The sequence below is a fragment of the Phascolarctos cinereus genome, unplaced genomic scaffold, assembly GCF_003287225.1.
Source record: "Phascolarctos cinereus isolate Bilbo 61053 unplaced genomic scaffold, phaCin_HiC Scaffold_4;HRSCAF=312, whole genome shotgun sequence".
Lineage (NCBI taxonomy): Eukaryota > Metazoa > Chordata > Mammalia > Diprotodontia > Phascolarctidae > Phascolarctos > Phascolarctos cinereus.
In genome coordinates, this window is record NW_027555847.1 from 623,511,043 (window position 1) to 623,532,792 (window position 21,750).

Sequence of the window (21,750 nt, forward strand, 5' to 3'; positions counted from 1 at the left end):
GGGGGGGGCAGGAGTATGCATTGTGATTTGCATCTGTTGGGTAACTAATCACACCAGTGAAATCATAGATTGGGGGCAGAGCCAAGATGGCGGAGTAAAAGCAGTGACTTGCTTGAGCTCTCTCCCAAACCCCTCCAAATACCTGTAAAAATGGCTCTAAACAAATTCTAGAGCAGCAGAACCCACAAAAAGACAGAGTGAAACAAATTTCCAGCCCAAGACAACCTGGTTGGTTGATTAGGAATGTCTGTTGCACTGGACTGGGAGAGGAGCGCAGTTCAGCATGGGCTGCACAAAAACCAGGCCACAGCAAACCCAGAGAAGGCTCAGGGGACTGAATGACGGGGGCAGCTGTGGGGGTTTCTAGACTTCTCAACCCACAAATGACAAAGACAACTTAGAAGGTCAGTAGGAAAGATCTGTGGGACCACCATGAGAGAGGAGCCCCGAGGCTGTGCTGCGCTGGGACTGGGGTGGTACTGTGGTGCCACTGCAGCTGCTTCTGGAGCTTTCAGCTTGCACAGAGAGGGGAGGATCAAGTGGCTGATCAGAGGGGGATTGTAAGGATCTCTCTGCTGGTGCTGAGGCAGGATTCTCTGCTTTGCCCATGCTTGGATTTGGGTTGCAGTTCTGAGTAGTGGTCCTGGGGCAAGGAGGAGCTTGTGGTAGTGGTAGAGAAGAAATCCTCCCCATAGTTCCAAGGCAGAAAAGAGTGATTCTGGTCAATCATAGACCAGAGCACAGGCCAGGAAAGGAATAAATACCTCGCCTTTGATCACACCACCTTGGAAGAACTGAAAATTTACAGATCTCTAGAAGTATCTCTGAAAACAGCTGCACAAAACCCCTGAAGCTTGGGACAGTACATTCTCCACATTGGAAGCAGACCCTTAACTTAACAAAGACTTTAAAAGTCAAATAATTGGCTGGGATCATGATCAAACAGTGCAAAAAAAGTCAGACAATAGAATCTTACTTTGGTGACAAAGAAGATCAAAACATGCAATCAAAAGAAGACAACAAAGTCAAAGCTCCTACATCCAAAGACTCCAAGAAAAATAAAAATCAGTCCCAGGCCATGGAAGAGCTCAAAAAGAATTTTGAGAAGCAAGTAAGAGAAGTAAAGGGAAAACTGGGAAGAGAAATGAGAGTGATGCAAGAAAATCATGAAAAACAAGTCAACAACTCACTAAAGGAGACCCAAAAAAGTGCTGAAGAAAATAACACCTTAAAAAATAACATAACCAAAATGGCAAAAGAGGTCCAAAAAGCCAATGAGGAGAAGAATGCCCTAAAAAGCAGAACTGGTCAAATGGAAAAGGAAGTCCAAAAGCTCACTGAAGAAAATACTTCCTTAAAAATTAGAATGGAGTAAATGGAAGCTAGTGACTTTATGAGAAATCAAGATATTATAAAACAAAAACAAAATAATGAAAAAACAGAAGACAATGTGAAATATCTCATTGGAAAAACAACTGACCTGGAAAATAGATCCAGGAGAGATAATTTAAAAATTGTTAGACTCCTGAAAGCCATGATAAAAAAGAGCCTACACATCATTTTTCAAGAAATCGTCAAGGAAAACTGTCCTGATATTCTAGAACCAGAGGGTAAAATAGAAATGGAAAGAAGCCACTGATCACCTCTAGAAAGAGATCCTCAAAGGAAAACCCCTAGGAATATTGTAGCCAAATTCCAGAGTTCCTAGGTCAAGGAGAAAATATTGCAAGCAGCCAGAAAGAAACAATTCAAGTATTGTAGAAACACAATCAGAATAACACAAGATTTAGCAGCTTCTACATTAAGGGACTGGAGGGCTTAGAATATGATATTCCAGAGGTCAAAGGAACTGGGATTACAACCAAGACTCACCTACCCAGCAAAACTGAGTATAATCCTTCAGGGGGAAAAAATGGACGTTCAAATGTGAAATAGAGGACTTTCAAGCATTCTTCATGAAAATGCCAGAGCTGAATAGAAAATTTGACTTTCAAATACAAGACTCCAGAGAAGCATGAAAAGGTAAACAGGAAAGAGAAATCATAAGGGAACTGTTTACATTCCTACATGGAAAGATGATATTTGTAACTCACGAGACCTTTGTCAGTATTAGGGTAGTTGGAGGGAAAAATGTGTGTGTGTGTGTGTGTGTGTGTGTGTGTGTGTGTGCGCGCGCGCGTATTAAGAGGGCAGAGGGTGAGTTGAAGATGAAGGGGTGATATCTAAGCAATATAATTAAGGGATGAGAGAGCATTATACTGGGAGAAGGAGAAAGGGAGAGGTAGAATGTGGTAAATTATCTCACATACAACAGACAACAAAAAGCTTTTACATTGGAAGGGAAATGTGGGAAGGTGAGAGGGTATGAATGAATCTTTTTCTCATCAGATTTGGCTTGAGGAGGGAATAACATACACAATCAGGTATGAAAATCTATCTTACTCTACAGGAAAATAGGAGGTAAGGGGGTAAGAGGTAGGGATATGATAGAAGGGAGGGCAGATTGGTAGAGAGGGTAATCCGAAGCAAACACTTCTGAGGAAGGACAGGGTCAAAAGAGAGAACAGAATAAATGGGGTGTGGGATGGAATGAAGGGAAATATAGTCAGTTTTTTACAACATGACTACTATGGAAGTGTTTTGCATGATTACACATGTATAACGGGTATCGAGTTGCTTGCCATCTCAATGAAGGAGGAAGGGAGAGAATTTAGAACCCAAAGCTTTAAAAACAAATGCTAAAAATTATTTTTACATACAACTGGGAAATATGATATACAGGCAATGGGGTATAGAAATCTATCCTGCCCTATAGGAAAATAGAGGGGGAAGAGGATAAAAGAAGGGTGGGGTTGATAGAAGGGAAGGCAGATTAGGGGAAGGGCTATTCACAATGCATGACATCTTGGGGGAGAGGGGTGAGATGGGGAAAAAATTTGGAACACAAAATCTTGTGAAAATGAACGTTGAAAACTAAAAATAAATAAATTTTTAAAAAGAAAACAACTTCTAGATTATGACTCACTCATTTGAACTGGCAATATGCTGTCTGGAAATCCTTAAACTTTTTATCACTGTGGTGAGAACTTCTTGTCCTGTGGCAGAGAATGAATCTTGTCCTGACATTAAGTATTTATTATGCACTCCTGATAAAAATTCTCACCTTTTCTGTGCCTCAGTTCCTTCCACCTATAAATTCAAATAATAGCTACTTTGGAGACAAATCAGATAGACTATACTGGCAGCTGCATATATATATTTTCCAAATAAAATTTATTGCTTAATTCTTGAAGAAAAAAAAAAGAAACCATAGATCTTGGAAATGTTAAATACTGGGTCCCTTTCCTGAGATCAGGCTTAGTCAGGAAAGGGCCCTAAGAATCTGAATGGTGAAGGAAGAGAGAGCACCATGCAAATGCAGGCTGGGGGAGGCACACTCCTACCATCATCTTCCTCATTCACAGCACTAACTGGCTCAGGAGCTGGGTCTCCTGTGCTTCTGGGTTCTACTTTCCCTAGAGTTCCCATAATGAGATCCAGATTCAGACAGGCTAGGCACAGATCTGGAGGCACTTTCCTCATCTGCCACCGACGATTGGTGTTTTCAACACTGAGAAATACTTCCCACTTATTTGAGATCTCCTCAGTTAGTTCTCAAACATCTGAATGGCCTTATTCAAAATCACTTAAGGTTGTCAATAATCTCTGTCAGTCCAGTCCTGCCTAAGATAAGAACCATGTTTCTGGCCATTCTTGGTCATGCATCATTCAGTCTTATACTATTTGCCAAAATGAGTTAAGCTCTTTTCTGCTTTTCTTCTTTTCCTATCCCCACTTTTTACCTTCTCTTCCACTCTCAATTCAATAGGCGTTTGCCAAGTGTCTGCTATGGGCCAGGTAGGTGTTGGGCCTATGGGCCTACGCTTGGTGTTGGGGATACAAGACAGAACAAAGCAAAACCCACCTTCAAGGACCTTGCCTTCTTTTTAGGGGAAACTGCATATTTCATTTTAAAAAATTAAATCCAAAATATATGCAATATAATTTCAAGGGCTGATGGCACAGAGCTTATTTAGAGGAGAGCTTGTTAACAGTGGAATGGGGTTACAGAAGGCATGGAACAAAGGTAGAACAAGGTGAAAGAGGTTCATGGGAGGGATAGACATGATGTGGATGGACAAAAGGGAGTGAAGAGTGGAGACTAGGCAAAGGAGCTTTGACATAGACCCCAAGGGTCTATTATATAATGTCCCAAGGCATTAAATTGTCATACGTTTCAGAGTAGCAGTGGTTGATTGTTTCACTGAACAAAAAGGAGAAGGAAGAAGGGCTATATGTGTTGCAGAAGGGCAAATGACAAATCCTTATCCTGTCTGATTATCAAAGCAGGGATTGATCCAGTTCCCAAGGCCTGACAGATGGCCAGCCTCTAATTATTAGCAGGGTCAGCTCTGCTGCTGTTTGTCCTTCATTCTCAAAGAGGACCATGACATCAGGGAGGTGATACCATGACATACAAGTGAATTGGATTTAAGTGAGGAGGGGCTGTGCAAAATCACCAGCCTCATTTTCTCCTCTGGAGCCATCTGGGTCCAGTGGCCAGTTATGGATCAGGATGACTGGAGATGGCCAGGGATACAGTGGGAGACCTTAGCTTTTGTGAGCTAAGGTCTTTAACAGGTCTCAGTTTGACTGAAGCAGCACCCATTCAGTGAGCAAGGTCAGCTTTACCCTAGAGTTTGTTGTAGTATTGAGTTTTTCTTGTACAGGGAAATCAGTTCTGGACGTTTGGCTTTGGGGAGGGGTCACTCCTCTCTCATTTTCCTTCTCTTTCTCCCTTCCTTTCACCCTCTCTCCCTTAACTCCCCTCTTTTTGCTCTCCCAATCTCATTATATTTAAATTAATCTTTAAATTATTAATTTAAATTATCTTTAAATGTCCACAACAGTTCTTTCAGTGTCCCCATGTAAGAACACATTGACCTCAAGGTTTTTTCTCTTTGTTTTCATCTAGATGAGACAGTTGCATCTTATGAACACTTGGCACTTAACGTTTTACATTCCTGGGATAAAATCCCAGAGGTTGGATATAAGCTCGTTCCAGAACACATAGAAACGCGACCTCTGTATCACAAGGATAAGCCAGGAATGGAACAGGTAGGAAAGTGACCATGTCTGGCCCTATGAAATGTAGTTTGTTGGTTGAAATTTCCCTTTAAAACTTGTCATTCTTTTCCCTTGAGTAGCCTTTGGACTGCATGTTTTATGTTATGAATGTTTACAATGTTTACACTCTCTGGGCATAAACTTGGCTCTACATACATTTAAATAATGGCCCAACCTGCTAATGACCCAGTTCCAAAACATTCAGTAAGATGACCCAGATGCTTTGCCTAGAGCTGCCCCAGAATATTTAGTTTTTTTGAAGGTTAAGTGAATTGCCTAGGATCACACAGCTTAGTAAGTGTCTGAGGACCTACTAGCTAAGAACAGTTCTTACATTTCAAAATATAACTTCATTTAAAAGTTGTATTAGTTATGTAAGAGTTGCTTGTTGTTTACGTAAAATTTTTCTTAGCTAATAGGTCATACAAAAACAGGATTTGGCCCATGGGCCAAAGTTTGCTGACCCCTGATCTACAGCGATAGATCGCTTAGAACTTAAGGGTTCAAACAAGCAGTGCTCTTTAAAAAAATTCAATAACCTTCAGGTAAAAGCATTCCCTAAAAGTAGTTCAGAAATATAAAAGATAAAAGTCACCAGGAAGAAGGTTAAAAGCAATCAGCCTGAATGTTCTTTGGGGTCTCAAGAGCTCTCTGCCAAAGTCATCAACACTGGTTCTATTTGCTTCTTGCACAGCTGGGTCCCAGATCAATCAACCTGGGGGCAAAGTTAATATCAAACTGCCCCAGGTCTGTGTCACAACTTCCCTGCTCACAACAATCCTGGCAGTTAAAGGAGGTGGAGGAGAGCGGAGTAAGCTATACCTCCCAAATTCCATCAGTATCCTGGCACTCAGAAGCATTCCTTCTCATCCCCAAAATCCTACCCATATGTCACAGCCTATTTCAATCCCACCTCTCCCAAGAAGCCTTCCCTGATTATCCTAGCCCTTGCTGAGCTCCATTTTCTATGAATTTCTAATCATCAGTTACACACTACTAGCATTTCTTTATTCACTGGTCTGTATTTTTCACTTATGTTTCATGTGTGTTAATCTCATTTCCCCAAGTAGATGATAAGTTCCTTGAGGGGAGGGAATCTCATTTTGTGCTTCTTATCCTTTGCAGTACCTTTTCTCCTTAAGAGAAGAGACTGTTTAATTTTTATCTTTGTATCTCAACACCTAGCATGATATCTGGCACATAGGAGAATTATTGATTTATTAAGTATTATTGACTGATTTGTTGATTGATACCTGTCAAAGTGTTGGGTAGAGATCCAATAACTACTTTTTGACGGATGAATATACTACAGCAGCACACTGAAGGGTCTCCTCATGTCCTAAGAATGTGAGTGTGAAGCTTTTTGCTTAATCTCTAGAAAGAAATTAGGCACCAGGGGAAATATGCCCACTGGAATACAGTATTTTGCCATTCTCATATGGTTTTTACTATATGGGATTCAACAATCCTGGGTGTCATATTTTGTCCTCCCTAAATCTCTCTATAGCGAAAGTCTAATATAAAACTATATAGGGGGAGAAATTCATTCTGTCTCCTAATATTGCTATTGTAAAGAAGTTTCACAGAATAATAAAATAATATAAGAAAAGGGCTATTTCTATTCACTCTCTAATTCCCACTGAAAATTTCAGCTCTAACATCAATCATCAGTTGAAAAAAATGCTGGCTTGTAAGAGCCTGTGATGCATTAAACTTAATAATGGTAAGCTTCCAGAAGGTAAATGGTCTCTGTTTTTCCTTCTAAAAGGGTCGCCTGCAGATGTGGGTAGACATGTTTTCCAAAGATATGCCCCAGCCTGGACCACCTGTTGACATCTCCCCAAGGAAGCCAAAAGGGTAATGCACTACATACCCTACCACTAGGAAGGGATAATAATGTCATCCTACAGACATCATGGGTTGGATTGGGTGGATCAAATGGGTTTCTACGAAATGGCAATTAAGCTTTGCTGGCTAAAAATTATTTGACCAAGGAAGATGAGATAATAGCCAATATCTATCATTAAGAGCTTTTGGAATTTAAGTTCTCACCTATAAAGTAAGGGGGCTTGTAGGAGGTAGTATAGTATAGTGGAATGGGCCCTGGATATGGAGAAAGAGGATGTGGGTTCAAATTTTACCCATGATGCTCAGAACTTATATGTCTTAGATAAGCCCCTTATCTTCCTGGTTCTCAGTTTGTTCAACTATAAAATGAGAGGGTTGGACTCTAAGATCTCTTCTAGCTCTAGATTCATGATTTTACGATTAGATTACCTCTAAGGTCCCTTCCAACTATTCTATGCTTCCAAATTCCCTTCCAGCTTTAAGGTTCTATAGCTTTAGATCATGTTTTAGGACAGCAATGACAGAATTAAAGCTGCCATGGATTCAGCTGCTCCCCTTTAACCTCATATTCCTAGAGAAATTTCACATACCCTTGACATAACTCTATTTGATTTTGATTACTGCCATTGATGGGGATCAACTTGAGAAGGATTGCTTTGTTCTTTCTAGTACTTTGGAAGAAAGGCAGGCCCTACCGGATGGTTCACTGTGAAAAGATATCATTCCATTGACAGGTTCTAAATCCCCTATCTGGGGTAGTTAGCTGGTGCAGTGGATAGAGCACCAGGCCTGGAGTCAGGAAGACTTATCTCTGTGAGTTCAAAGACGGCCTCAGATACTTACTAGCTGTGTGATCCTGGGCAAGCCATTTAACCCTGTTTACCTCAGTTTCCTCATCTATAAAATTAGCTGAAGAAGAAAATGGAAAATGCTCCAGTATCTTTGCCAAGAAAACCCCAAATCGGATCATGAAGAGTTGGACATGACTGAAATGACTCAACAAAAAATTCCCTACCCAAACAGCACGTGTGGTTGATTAGAGGGTAATAGTGAGGACTCAGTAGTAGTGGGCCAGAGTGGAGAAAATATGGTTTTGCTATTAGCATAAACTTACATAGACTGGTTTAGCATACACTAGCTTGCCATTTCATCTTCCAGTTCAGAAAACCATAGCCCTTAACCAAAGTCCTCGATTATCTCACTAAGGTGTGCCCATACCATAAGTGCCCAAAAGTTACATGAGTAGGATACAAGCTCTTACAGGTCTTTCTAAGCTGAAAAGGCTATGAGTACATTTACAATGATGGATTGCATATCTGCAATCCAAAGTCAAGCACAACTAAATGTAGAGAAGTATAGCCCAAGCACCTTGACCACCAATTGCTGATTTAAAAAAAAATTCACAATTACCTTTGAAACAACTTACTAAACCATTACAGGGGTTCCATCTTCATGGATAGAGGGCATGCCCATACAGATCAAGTTCCAGATCTTTGAAGCTTTATGTAAGTGGGACCCATCTAAGTGTATTTAGGAGGATGGTTGTTGTGTAGTCATTTCAGTTGTTTCCAACTCTTTGTTATCTCATTTGGGTTTTTCTCAGCAAAGATACAGAGTGGTTTGTCATCTCCTCCTCCAGTTCATCTTATAAATGAGGAAACTGAGGCAAACAGGGTGAAGTGACTTGCCCAAGGTCACATAGCTAGCAAGTGTCTGAAGCCATATGTGAACTCAGACCTTCCCTGACTCTAAGCCTGGTGCTCTATCCACTGAACTACCTAGTTGCCATTCAGGAGGGACAAAGGGCTTATTTTCCCCTTCTAATCTGAAGGTATAGGGCAGCCAACATCAGGTTCCTTGTCAGGGAATCATTCCAAGACTGTCTCCAGCTGCCTGTGGTTTTCACCAAATAAGCACATCATATAGGGGCCACAAGGTAAAATGGAGATAGTGCCAGTCCCAGTCACAGGATGACCTGGGTTCAAATCCAACCTGTGACACATACTGACTATGTGACCTTGAGTAAGTTACTTAACTTTTCAGTGTCCCAGGCAAATCTCTAAGACTATAAATTGCAAAGCAGGTACCCATCTTCATTGCTAGAGGGAGTTTCCTCATCAGGTACTTCCTATGCTAGGTGGTGCTGTGGATAGAGTGACTGGAAGACTCATCTTCCTAAATTCAAATCTAGTCTCAAATGTAGCAGTGTGACCCTGGGCAAGTCACTTAACCTTATTTGCCTCAGTTTCCTCATCTATGAAATGAGCTGTAGAAAGAAATGGCAAACCACTCCAGTATCTTTGTCAAGAAAACCCCAAATGAGATCATGAAGAGTTGGACAGGACTGAAAATGACTGAAAAATCAAATTTTAATTAGTAGAATGTTAAGGCTAATAAGGATCTTAGCAATTATTTTGTTCAGGGGTCCTTAACATGGGGTCCATAGATAGATTTCAATGGATCCATGACTTTGGATTAGAAAAAAAATACATCTTCATTTTCACTAATCTTTGGTTTTCTTTTAAATCCTGTATATTTTACTTTATGAATTTAAAAAACATTATCCTGAGGAGTCCATGGGCTTCACCAAATTGCCAAAGGGGTTGATGACACAAAAAAAGGTTAATAACTCCTGGTTCTTGTTCCACCCTCCCCATTTTACAGGTGAAAAAAAAATAGAAAAAAAATAAAGTGACTTATTTCAAGTCACACAGATGATCTGTGGATCATAGAGAGATCGCTATGAATTTAGATCATAAAGTGGGCAGAATTCAGGGTCTAGAGCTTAAAAAGAACTGAGAGATCACCTACAACAATTTCCTTATTTCACATATGAGGAAACATGCTGAGAAGTTTTGTCATTTGCCCAGAGTCCTATAGATATTAATTAGCAAAGCTAGGATTCAAATTCACATCTTCTGACTTCAAATCCACTGTCCTTTCCACCAGACCATGCTGACATTTTGTGATGATGGCAACGTGGTGGCCATAATGGTAGTGAATAGCAACCAAGTCCTCATTCAGAATCTGCTTCTTGTAGTTGTGGTAGATGGGGCAGGAGTAATGGAATACTGTGGCTCTCTGAACCAAATTAACACAGATATGAATGGTAGGTTTCAGGTGCAGTGGCCATCTATTGGAAAACATCAAGCAATAGGTATGCAAGGGCACTGGTAAAGATATGGTGGCCACTTATGTCCATGAATATTTAAAAATAACAAGATGACCAAGAATAATAATGAAGTAAACTGGATTTGGATTAAAAAGATATGACTTCAAGTTCCGGCTCTGCCACTTTCTTTCTAAGGAATGTTGGACAAAATGTTACCTTTCAGCCACTAATCTAAAAAATGAAGAAGTTAGATTAGATGCTGTCTAACATCCCTTCCATCCCTAAGTCTTATAATTCCTAATTAGTCTAATTAGTAATGATGTGACTTTCATAATTATAATTTGGTTTACTAGAAGTAATATGTTTTAGTAATAAAATGCCATACTACATTAAGACATTATGCTATATTAATCATGATTATATATGATACCATTTATTAGTGGCACATTGGATAGAACACTGGGCCTGGAGTTCAGAAGACCCAAGTTAAAATCCAGCCTCATACTCTTACTAGCTGACCCTGGGCAAGTCACTTAACCCTGTTTGCCTCAGTTTCCTCATCTGTAAAATGAGCTGGAGAAGGAAATGGCAAACCACTCAGTATCTTTGCCAAGAAAACCCCCAAAAGGGTCATGAAGAGTCAGATGCGACTGATAATAGCTAAACAACAACAACAAAAATTGTTGTTAAAAGCAATATGGTTTATTGATAATATTTAACCAGGTTTTATGATTAGACTTGTGATTCATTTATTGATAATAAATGGTTTAGAGGCCATTTCCAGTTGTCCTGACATATATCTTGCCACTAGAGCCTGATGGCTCCAGAGGAGAAAATGTGGCTGGTGACTTTGCCAGCCCTCCCTCACTTAAGTCTAATTCACTTGCAAGTCATGTCATCACCTTCCTGATGTCATGGTCCTCTTTGAGAATGAAGGACAAATAACAATGACAATAAATAGTTTAGGAAGAAGAATATTAATAAAGGTTAGTAATTTGGGGGTCCTGGCTTATTGTTTATCAATATGAGAAACTCCTGGTTTGAAAACTACTATAAAACATTAACAATTCACCTGTAATTTATAATCTCAGAGAATTACCTGGGGCAGAGTTATGAGGATCAAATGAGAAAACTTATCTAAAGCATGTTGTGGCCCTCGTAGCACTATATAACTGCTAACTATTGCAGACGGGGATAGTGGGGCTGAATGACTCATTCGAGTTCTCACAATTAATATGTGGAAGAGCTTGGTTATGAACCCAGATCCTCCAATTTCAGATCAAGTATTTTCCGCCCTGTGACATAAAGTGTCTTGTCTATAACTTAATGCTGACTTCTCCCTGTTTCAGTTATGAATTGAGAGTAATAATCTGGAATACGGAAGATGTCATTTTGGAGGATGAAAATATCTTCACGGGACAAAAATCTAGTGACATTTATGTTAAAGGGTAAGTTCATTTAAGCAAATGTCTACTCTTCTTTTTTTGTTTTGTTTTGTTTTGTTTTGTTCTAAGACGGTTACTACCTCACAGGAAACATCCACTTTGAACACTTGACTATACTCCATTTCTTGATAAGCTTAAGTGAGACGCTTATCTTTTCAAGTTAGTAAAAATGTCAGATGAAAATCCCTCCCAGCTACATATATATATATATATATATATATATATATATATATTATAGGTATATAGTAATGCTTGAGGGCAGCTAGGTGGCACAGTTGATAGAGCACTGATGGGCCTGGAGTCAGGAAGACCTGAATTCAAAACTAGCCTCAGATACTTACTAGCTATGTAACCCTGAGCAAGTCACTTAACCCTGTTTGCCTCAGTTTCCTTATCTGTAAAATGAGCTGGAGGAGAAAATGGCAAACCATTCCAGTATCTTCACCAAGAAAACTCCAAATAGGGTCACGAAGAGTTAGACAGGACTGAAAATGACTGAACAACAACAAAGTAACACTTAGAACTTACATTCCGATTTCCCCAGCTTCCTAACCCTGTTGAAATTAGAAAGACAGTCCTGTGTTTGATTAAAAGAAATTTGTATCTTATAACAGGCAATAATACTCAAATTAAAACCAGACCTCATCTTTTTCTTTATTGTTATAATATATACTATGCCCAGATGGTGGGGCATAAATTTTTTTTAGCTTTCTTTTTGTTTTATTTTGAATTTGGCTATCATCAATAAACACAAATAGACCAGGATGCACAGATAAAGAAGATTATATATGAAACCAGGAATTTCTGTTACATAGAAATTTTTAATTTGTATATTATTAACATAGTAGTAACAAAATCAACCTGTTTGTCTCCCTTTCTCAGCTTTGTTTCCCTTTGTGTGCATTTTTATAAATTTTATACCTTAGTGTAGCAGCTGAAAGTTTATAGGACTTTCCCTGAAGCTTTGAGAGGAAACTCAATAGAAGAGGTGAAAGAACCTTTATCTCATGCTAGACTGTGCTGGCAGCTTCTTTCCTTCCCAAAGATTTCCTCCCAATAGGTTCTAAAGGCACGGACTGTCTTTTGCCTCTTCTGCATCGTGGTGCTTAGCACAGTGCCTGGTACACAGTAGGCTCATAATAAATGTCTCTTGATTGATCGATTCCACGTTATAAGTGACTCATTGTTTCAAGATCCTCATAGGATCAGAATGGAAATACGAAATTACTTGCAAAATTAGAAATAACTTGAAGCAGCAAATCAACCAGTAAACTAGCAGACAATACCAAGCAACGAGCACAGTAAGTGCCTGCTCTGTAGCAAGCTCTGTACAAGGTGCTGAGGGTACGAACATGGACCAGAAATATTTGAATAGCAGATACAGTGTGTACATATCGAAGTAGATGCAAACATAGCACTTTTTGCTGTTGTCATGTCCAACTCTTCATGCTCCATTTGGGGTTTTCTTGGCAAAGATACCAGAGTGGTTTGCCATTTCCTTCTCCTACTCGTTTTACAGATGAGAAAACTGAGGCAAACAGGGTAAGTGACTTGGCCAGAGTCACTAGTAAGTGTCTGCGACCAGATTTGAACTCAGGAAGATGAATCTTCCTAATTTCAGGCTTATCACTCTATCCACTGTGCCACATTGCTGTCCTAACCATAATAACTAGCATTTATACTCTGAGATTTGCCAAGAGCTTTACAAACATTATCTTGTGCAATCCTCACAATAACCTTGGGAGACAGGGGCTATTATTATCCCCATCTTACAGATGAGGAAAGTGAGGAGGAGAGTTGGTAAGTGATTTGCTTAGGGTCATAGAGCAAATTAAGTATCTGAAGTCCAAGTCTGAACTGAGATCTTCCTGATTCCAGCTCCAGCACTCGCTTCACTGTACCATCTCGTTGTCTAGCTGCCTAGGGGGAGACACTAGCATCTGGAAGAGTATGAGAGGCTTGTTTATCACAAAAACAACATGACTGATGATGATGATGTTACTTTAATATCACTTTATAGTTCTAAAAGCCCTTTAAACACTATGTTAAATTCTAATCTTGAGAATATAAAATGTTCTAAAGTTTGCAAAGTTCTTTACATACATTATCTTGAGCTTCACAGCAACCACATGAGGCAGATGCAACAGGTAGTATTACTCCCCTTTTACAGGTGAGGAAACTGAGACTTGGAGAGGTTAAATGACTTGCTCAGGGTCACTCATCCAGCATTCACAGATGGAATTCAAATCCAAGTCTTCTTAGCTCTAAATTCCCCCGTTGCATTTGGAGTTAGGAGACATAGCTTCTACTCCTATCTCCATGTGTATCTGTCTGACCCACGATAACTCAAATTACCTCTGTGAGCCTCAGTTTCTTCATTTGTAAGTGACCTTTAGATCAGCACAGCATCCCTGGGAGGTCACCAGCCAAGGTACAGTTATCCCATTTTTACAGATGAGAAAACTGAGGCCCAGGGAGCATCAAATAAGTAAAGTTCAAAGTTTCAAAGCCAGTCAGAGTCAGAGCGAGCATCCAGCTTATTTGACTCTTCACCAGTGTTCTTTCCAGGACAAACAACATAAATATCACGGCTCAGGTCCTGAGAGAGAGAGAACTTTTAGAAAAGGACAGACAGGAATTTCCAGAGCCTCAGCCCACCCTAGAAAATGTGGTCTGCAGCTAAACATGTCGACAGGAAGTAATCGCTACTGTCTTCAGATAATCAAGGCTGTGGGAATTCCCATTTTATTTTGGTTGGGGCAAGGGAGATAACATGCTCTTTTTCAAATGAAAATTCAGATAAATGTTTTAAAGCCCAGTAAGGTAGCTGACGTAGTGAGTCATGCTCAGAGGACAGCTAGGTAGGATAGTGAATAGACTCTTGGCTGGGAGTCAAGAAAACTTGAGTTGAAATCTAACCTCCAACCCTTACTAGCTGTGTGACCCTGGGTAAGTCATTCAACCTCTATATGCCTCAGTTTCTTCAACCGTAAAAGGGGGATAATAATGACCGCTGCCTCACAGGGTTGTTGGGAGGATCAGATGAGACAACATGTTAAGGGGTTCAGCACAGCGCCTGGCTCATAGTTGATATTTGATAAACGTGTGTTCCCTTACCCTCACTCGCTCTCTCCATACAGATGGTTAAAAGGCATGGAAGATGACAAGCAGGAGACCGACGTCCATTATAACTCTCTGACCGGAGAAGGCAACTTCAACTGGAGGTTCCTGTTTCCATTTCAGTATCTCCCTGCTGAGAAACAACTGGTCATCTCCAAAAGAGAAAACATCTTTTCCTTAGAAAAGACGGAGAGGAAAATTCCAGCTGACCTTATTCTCCAAGTGTGGGATTTTGAAAGGCTCTCTTCTGATGACTTCCTGGGTAAGCTGAGCCCCACCGAATGCACATGAGCAGTCTGACTCCTTAGATAGTGCAGCTGCCCCGTGCCCTCGAAGACTAGACCTGGTCTCCGCCCCTCAAAGAGTTTACAGTTAGTAGTAGTAATAGACTTAACTATTGAAAGACAGTACGGCATAATGGAAGAGAACTGCTTTTAGTGTTAGGGAGTCCTGGGTTCAAGGGTTATCTTTGATTCACAGTATGTAACCCTGGGTCAGTCACTCAACCTCAGGGACCCAAGCAGCTCTCTAAGAGTGTATACCACAGAATGGGTTCCTTATTGGTAGATGAATCATAGAATCTTAGCCTTGGGGCGAGAAGGAATTTCAAAGTCCAGTCCCCTCATTTTATAGTTAAGAAAACTGAGGCCTAGAGAAGTTAAGTCACTTGCCCAGAAACACACAAGTGCTAAGTATCTATCACCTGAAGTTTGCTATGATGAAGAAATTACAAGTTTAGACAAAAAAATTACAAATTACAAGTTCAGATAGATGCAGTGACAAGAATACTATACTGTCCAGTCATACAGACAGATGGAAGATCTGTGATTTCTTCAGCATGGTAAACTCTACCTAGAAAGAAATCAGCCTGTCTACGCCTTATCAAAAAAAAAAGTCCAAAGTAGTTACCTGAGGCATATAGAGGTAAGGAGACTTTCATAAGGTCACACAGCTGAGGTGTCAGAAGCAAGATTTGAACCCTAGTCTTCCTAACTCAAAGTCTAGTGCTCTCACCTCACGATATATTTTATTTTGCCTAGTCATATGTCATTGTACTATTTCCATCCTGCTGTTCCTGTTTATTTAGCGCATAATAAAAAATAACAACTCACATTTCTATATTGCTTTATAGTTCAAAAGGTTTTTCAATCAGTCCACCAATAAGCATTTCCTAAGCACCTCCTATATGCCAAATACTGTGCCAGGTGACTGAGACACAAAGTCAAAAAACAAAACTGCGCTAACTCTCAAGGAGTTTATGTACTAATGAATGAGAGAAAGCATGTGACTATGTATGCAAATATACATATATACACACGCATACATGTATGTATGTGTGTGCAGGGTGTCCCAAGTGCCATAGTGCAGGTTTAAGCTATTTAAGCTTATTATTAAAGTTGAAAATCGCCCTCAGACTTTGTGTGTATATAGAGAGGCATGCACATACACACATATGTAGACACAAAATAAGTAGAAGGTGATTTGGAGTGGTGTGCTAGTACCAGCGTGTGTGCCTTTAAACAATCATCAAGTATTTATTCAGTGCCTAGTATGTGCTATAGAACTAGCCCCTCTGGTGTGAGGGTTTGATGGGCCCCTTTCAGGGCTGCTCATCCACCGTTGGTCTGGCGTCTCTTATCTGTGGCTCCAAGAAGCTGTAGCATGAGCAGCGTCCATACCCTGGTAAATCATATCAGCAGATGGGCTAAACCAGGTTGAAGGTAAGTGACAGGCCTCAAACCCATCAGTGACTTAGGGGGATGTCTACTTTAAGAATGTGAAGACTTTCTCCGGCAGAATGGGCAGCAGACGAGCTTTGTTCCAACGGCCATGAAGGCGGCTAAAGCAGGTGCCACGGAGAGCTTAGAGCTTGGTCAGACATCAAAGATGTCATCCACTGCATCCCAGGCCATTGCCAGTTGTCCTGACTTTTGTCTCACCGCTGGACTTCGATGACTCTGGAAAAGAAAGTGAAGCTGATGAACAACTCTGCCTCACTTAAATCCAATTCAAGTACAAGTCAAGACATCACCCCACGATGTCATTGGTTCTCTTCAAAAACAAAGGACAAACAACCATAGTAACTGTGTGCCAGGTTTCTGGATGTAAATATGCAAACAAAACCAGCCTCTCCTCCCAAGAGCAAGAGCATATGACCATGCCCAATAAACTCCTCTGAGCTCTCTATCACCTCCAGGATTCAGTGTAAACTCCTCTTGTTTGGCACTTATGGTCCTTCCCAACTTGCCCCACCCTATCTTTCCAATCTTCTTATACTTGCATCTCTTCCATGCACTCTGACATCTTGGTACACTGGTCTACTTGTTGGCCCTTGAACAGCACACTCCATCTTCTGTTTCTGGGGCTTTGCACTGGTTGTCCTCTAGGCCTGGAATGGTTTTCCTCCTCATCTCCAACTCTTGACATTTTATAAACATTATAGCACTAGCAAAAATTATTAAATTAAATTTTAAAATATTAAGTTATTAAAACGGAAATTATATTTATTTGTGTTATTTACCTTATCAGGTTGCTATGGGGAAAGGAAATTCCTAGTTTCCTTTAAAACTTGGCTCAAGCACAACCTTCTACTGAATCAATCAGTCAATAAGCATATATATTTAATAAGTGCTTACTATGCATCAGGCACTGTGCTAAGCGTCGATGATACAAGAAAAGGCAAAGCATTTTTTTTAGAAAGTCCCTGCCCTCAAAGAGCTTAAATATTAATGGAGAAGATAACTAACTAGATATATGCAGATGTCAGACTGAGTGGATGGAAGGCAAAGGCTCAAGTGACTGGGGGATCCGGAAGGATTCCTGAAGAACGTGGTATGTTGAAAAGATGTATTTTGTTTCACAAGACTAAAGAAACAGGAACTCCACACTCACTGGCCTTTTGAAGGTTGGAGCCAAGTTTCAATGTCGATTTTCTTGACATCTTTGGCCTCTTTAAAGACATAACTCAAATACCACTTTCTACAAGAGCCAAGTTTTCCTATCGATCTTCTCCTTTCCCACCAAGCTAGCATTGCTGTGGGTGGGATCCCAGACATTTTATATGAAACACAAGTGGTCTAAAAATTTAATTCTGTTCAATTTAACAGGCATTTTTGAGGAGATTGAACTAGGTGACCCCTAAGGTTCCTTTTAACTCTAAATCCATGATTCTAAAATCCAAATTCAAGATACGTTAGGTTCTAGTGATAAAAAAAAAAACAACAACAAACAAGCAGTCTCTGCCCTCAGGTAGCTTACATTCTCCTGGAGTAAGTAATACAACAGATATACAGGTACAGCATAGAGTAATGTTGGGAGCTGGGCAGAGTACAGAAAATCTTGGGAATCAGGAAAGGCTTCTTGTAGGAGGTGGTGCCTAAGCTGAACCTTGAAGGGAGCTAGGGATTCAAAGATACAGAGAGAAAGGAGAGCATTTCTGGCACAGAAGCACTGAGGTGAGAAATGGAAGGCCATATGTGAAGAACAGCAAATAGGTCAGTTTGCTTAAATATAGAGTGTATAAAAGGAAGCAATATGAACTAAGTCTGGAAAGATGAACTTTCAGACCCTGGGAGAGCTGTAATCCAAGATGGGCTTTGAAGCATAAAATATATAATGTTGGAGCTAGGTTAACTGTGAAATCATCTAACCAATACCTTCATTTTACTGAGGATGCCCCAGAGAAATCAAGTCACATTTAACCAGTTAGTAGAATCCTGAATCCATGACAATGATAATTACTAAATATTGAAATGGATTACTAAGGGAAGATATTAAGTGTACTTTTTTAAAAAAGGTTTTAAAAATAAAAGAGCTTCCCGCCTTCTGGGGAAGGACAATTTTGAAGGCAGTTCAACTTAGTTCAATATTTATCTTGTTCCTGTATGCAAGATTCATACTAAGCACTGAGGATTCAGAAACAGTTGTGACATAGACCATGCTTTCTAAGAGCTAACAGTCTAAAAGGGAGGATACCTATATCTATCTACAGATAGATATACACACATATGTATATACACACACATATATACACATATGTATACACATATATACATATTCATACATAGAAACACACACATATATCCCATATATATATATACACACACACACACACACACACACACACACACACATATACGTAGAGATATACCCATATGTATATATGCATAATTATTTGTGAGAAGTAAAGAAGCCTTAGCAGAGCACTACAGGAAAAGAGAAAGTGGGAAAAAATCACTTATGGGGTAAAAGGTTAGAGAAGGCTTCTTGAAGGAGGGAGGAAGGGAGATATAAGATAATCTATATGGTAACTTCCATCTAGTAATCTGTTCTGTTTTGTTTTGTTTTGTTTTCTTAAGAATGAAATTTTAATTCTTTAATTCATCATTCAACAATTATAAAATTAACACACTTCCTAATTTCTTTCAAATATCTAATGAAACATTTTTCTTATTATAAGTTTAATACAGAGAAGAAATGCATATTTCAGAAATTAACAAAGCTGTTTTTGGTGTGTTTGCAGCAGTGGGGTGAAATTAAATATGAATTTACACCATTAAGCAGAGAATTTCACTTGGAAAAATTATTGGAAGTATAACATGAATATATGATTAAGTGACTTTCCTAATAATTTACAGTTTATAAGCTGCAAAACTGGAATATGAACTTAGTTCCTCTATTTGTTCACTTTTATCAAAGGTTTCAAGGCTTCTATACCAATGACTTCTAAACTGTTTTGATTCTTCACCCACTAAGTTATTTTTTGAGCAAACCCAATATGTATATATTTATTTTTATAAATATTCACATTACTACTGTATTGATAACTACATATAGCATAAAACTTAAACAAAAATATGTTTTTAAAAAGAGGAGTCAAAGATGAAATAATATTTTACCAAAAAGTCAGTAGGAAGTCTGTAGAATTTATTTAGCCGGGAAGTGACATGATTAGACATCAGTTTAGGACAATTAGTGATCTGTTCTAAGGTAGCCAAGGTTAAATGCCAATTACTCTAGTCCAAACATCTGTGTAACCATGAACTACAACCAGTGGGAATAGAAGAATTGACTGCGATTTTCAAAAAATAGCATAAAAGTTTATTAGCTGATTGGAAGAAAGAGATACAAGGCAGTGGGTGAGGGGGGGAGGGTGGTGCTGAGAAATCACACTGAACTTCACGGGGAATGACAGGGTCTGTCTGGTTCTATTACTCTTCCTCCTGACTACATAGACAGCCTCATAGAATAAAGATTCTTAAAAGTCTGGGTCACAGCTACTTTTGTAGATTGGCAGTCTCAGCGGGGAAGGGGTCAGGTGCCTCATCAGAGTGTTTACCAATAGCTGCCACTTTCCTATTCTACCTATCAATAATCCTGCCTTCCCAACTGTGACAAGATAATTTCAAAAAGTGATTTTTCCAGCTTTTAATCGACAAGGTGGCTTCTTTCTGAAATGTTTCCAGCTGGCTACCATTTCCCAAAGGCTCAGAGGCCCAGTTGTTGTTGCATTGTTTTTCAGTCATGTCCAACTCTTCATGACCCCATTTGGGGTTTTCTTGGCAAAGATACTGGAATGGTTCGCCATTCTATCTCCAGTTTATTTTACAGATGAGGAAACTGAGGCAAAAAGGGTTAAGTGATTTGCCCAGGGTCATACAACTAGTAAGTGTCTGAGGACAGATGTGAACTAAGGAAGAGGAGTCTTCCTGATTCCAGGTTTATCGCTGTATCCAAAAGTCCACCTAGCTAACATTAGGGGCCCAGAGTTAGAAGTAAATTGCTTCTCACAGAGTGACCACCGCAGGCTTGCTATGAATTTTCCTTCTAGTTGTTGGTATCATCAGTCCAACTCTGTTTGCTGCTGCTACCTCCAACTCAGATCAGATGCTCCTTCTGTTCTTTATTCTTCATTTTATTACTCGTCAGTCCCCTTGCTTTGCATAATTTCCTCAGTTTCATCTCTTGGGTCAGTTTTCTATTTCAATGTCTGTCAACAATGCTACCTTTTCAAGCCTTATCTGAGCATTTACTTGCCTTCCCTGGAATGTGCAGAATACAGTTGATTGTGACCCACACATTTAATTAAAGGGGACTTGACCATTTTTTTTTAGAATCATTAACAAAACTGCTTAATTAAAATGAGACCTACACTGGCTACATCACTCTTTTGAACTTCTTCCCACATCTTAACACATTCCATGTGTTCTGGATAATTCCTCAAGGTCCCTGAGGCAGATTGAAGTCCATGTGGTTTCTTTCTGAGCTCCTTGGGATTAATTTTTCATTTAACATTTAACACCTGTGGGTCCCCATGTAATGTACAATTACATTGTAACTATTTTTTATCATCATCTACAAGCCTAGGATTAAATCAAAATTTGGACTGGTTCTTATGGTTTCTCCAGGTGTGTAATAGCCCACATTTCATTCAATATGTCCATTTCTTCACAATTTGAAAAAAAAAAGCCTTCCCTTGACTATACTATAGAATCCAGCTTCCACTTCATCTCTTATCCCTTCCATTGCTAAACTTCTAAAAATGCTACTTACACCCCTAATCTGCCCTCCCTTCTATCACCCCTCTCTTCTCTTATCCCCTTCCCCTTCTATTTTCATGTAGGGCAGTATAGATTTCTATACCCCATTACCTGTATATCTTATTTCCCAGTTGCATGTAAAAATAATTTTTAACATTTGTTTTTAAAACTTTGAGTTCCAAATTCTCTCCCTTCTCCCCTCCCCACCCACCCTCATTGAGATGGCAAGCAATACAGATTATACATGTATAGTGATGCAAAATGCTTCCATAGTAGTCATGTTGTGAAAAACTAACTATATTTCCCTTCATCCTATCCCACCCTCCATTTATTCTATTCTCTCCTTTGACCTTGTCCCTCCTCAAAAGTGTTTGCTTCCGATTACCCCCTCCCCCAACCTGCCCTCCCCTCTGTTATCCCCTCAATTGAGTATGTATATTTGTTACCTCCTTAAGCCAAATCTGATGAGAATAAGATTCACCCATTCCCTCTCACCTTCCCCCGTTTCTCCTCCACTGTA

General features: G+C 39.6%; 1 protein-coding gene across 1 annotated transcript in view; it reads left to right on the forward strand.

Annotated features, from left to right (window-relative positions):
• The window catches only part of FER1L6 (fer-1 like family member 6), a 198,648-nt gene that overhangs the window by 158,468 nt on the left and 18,430 nt on the right, over nucleotides 1-21,750 (forward strand). Inside the window, 4 exon segments of the mRNA XM_078151798.1 lie at nucleotides 5,015-5,157; nucleotides 6,935-7,023; nucleotides 11,476-11,574; nucleotides 14,712-14,953. Coding sequence (XP_078007924.1) covers nucleotides 5,015-5,157; nucleotides 6,935-7,023; nucleotides 11,476-11,574; nucleotides 14,712-14,953 — 573 coding nt within the window.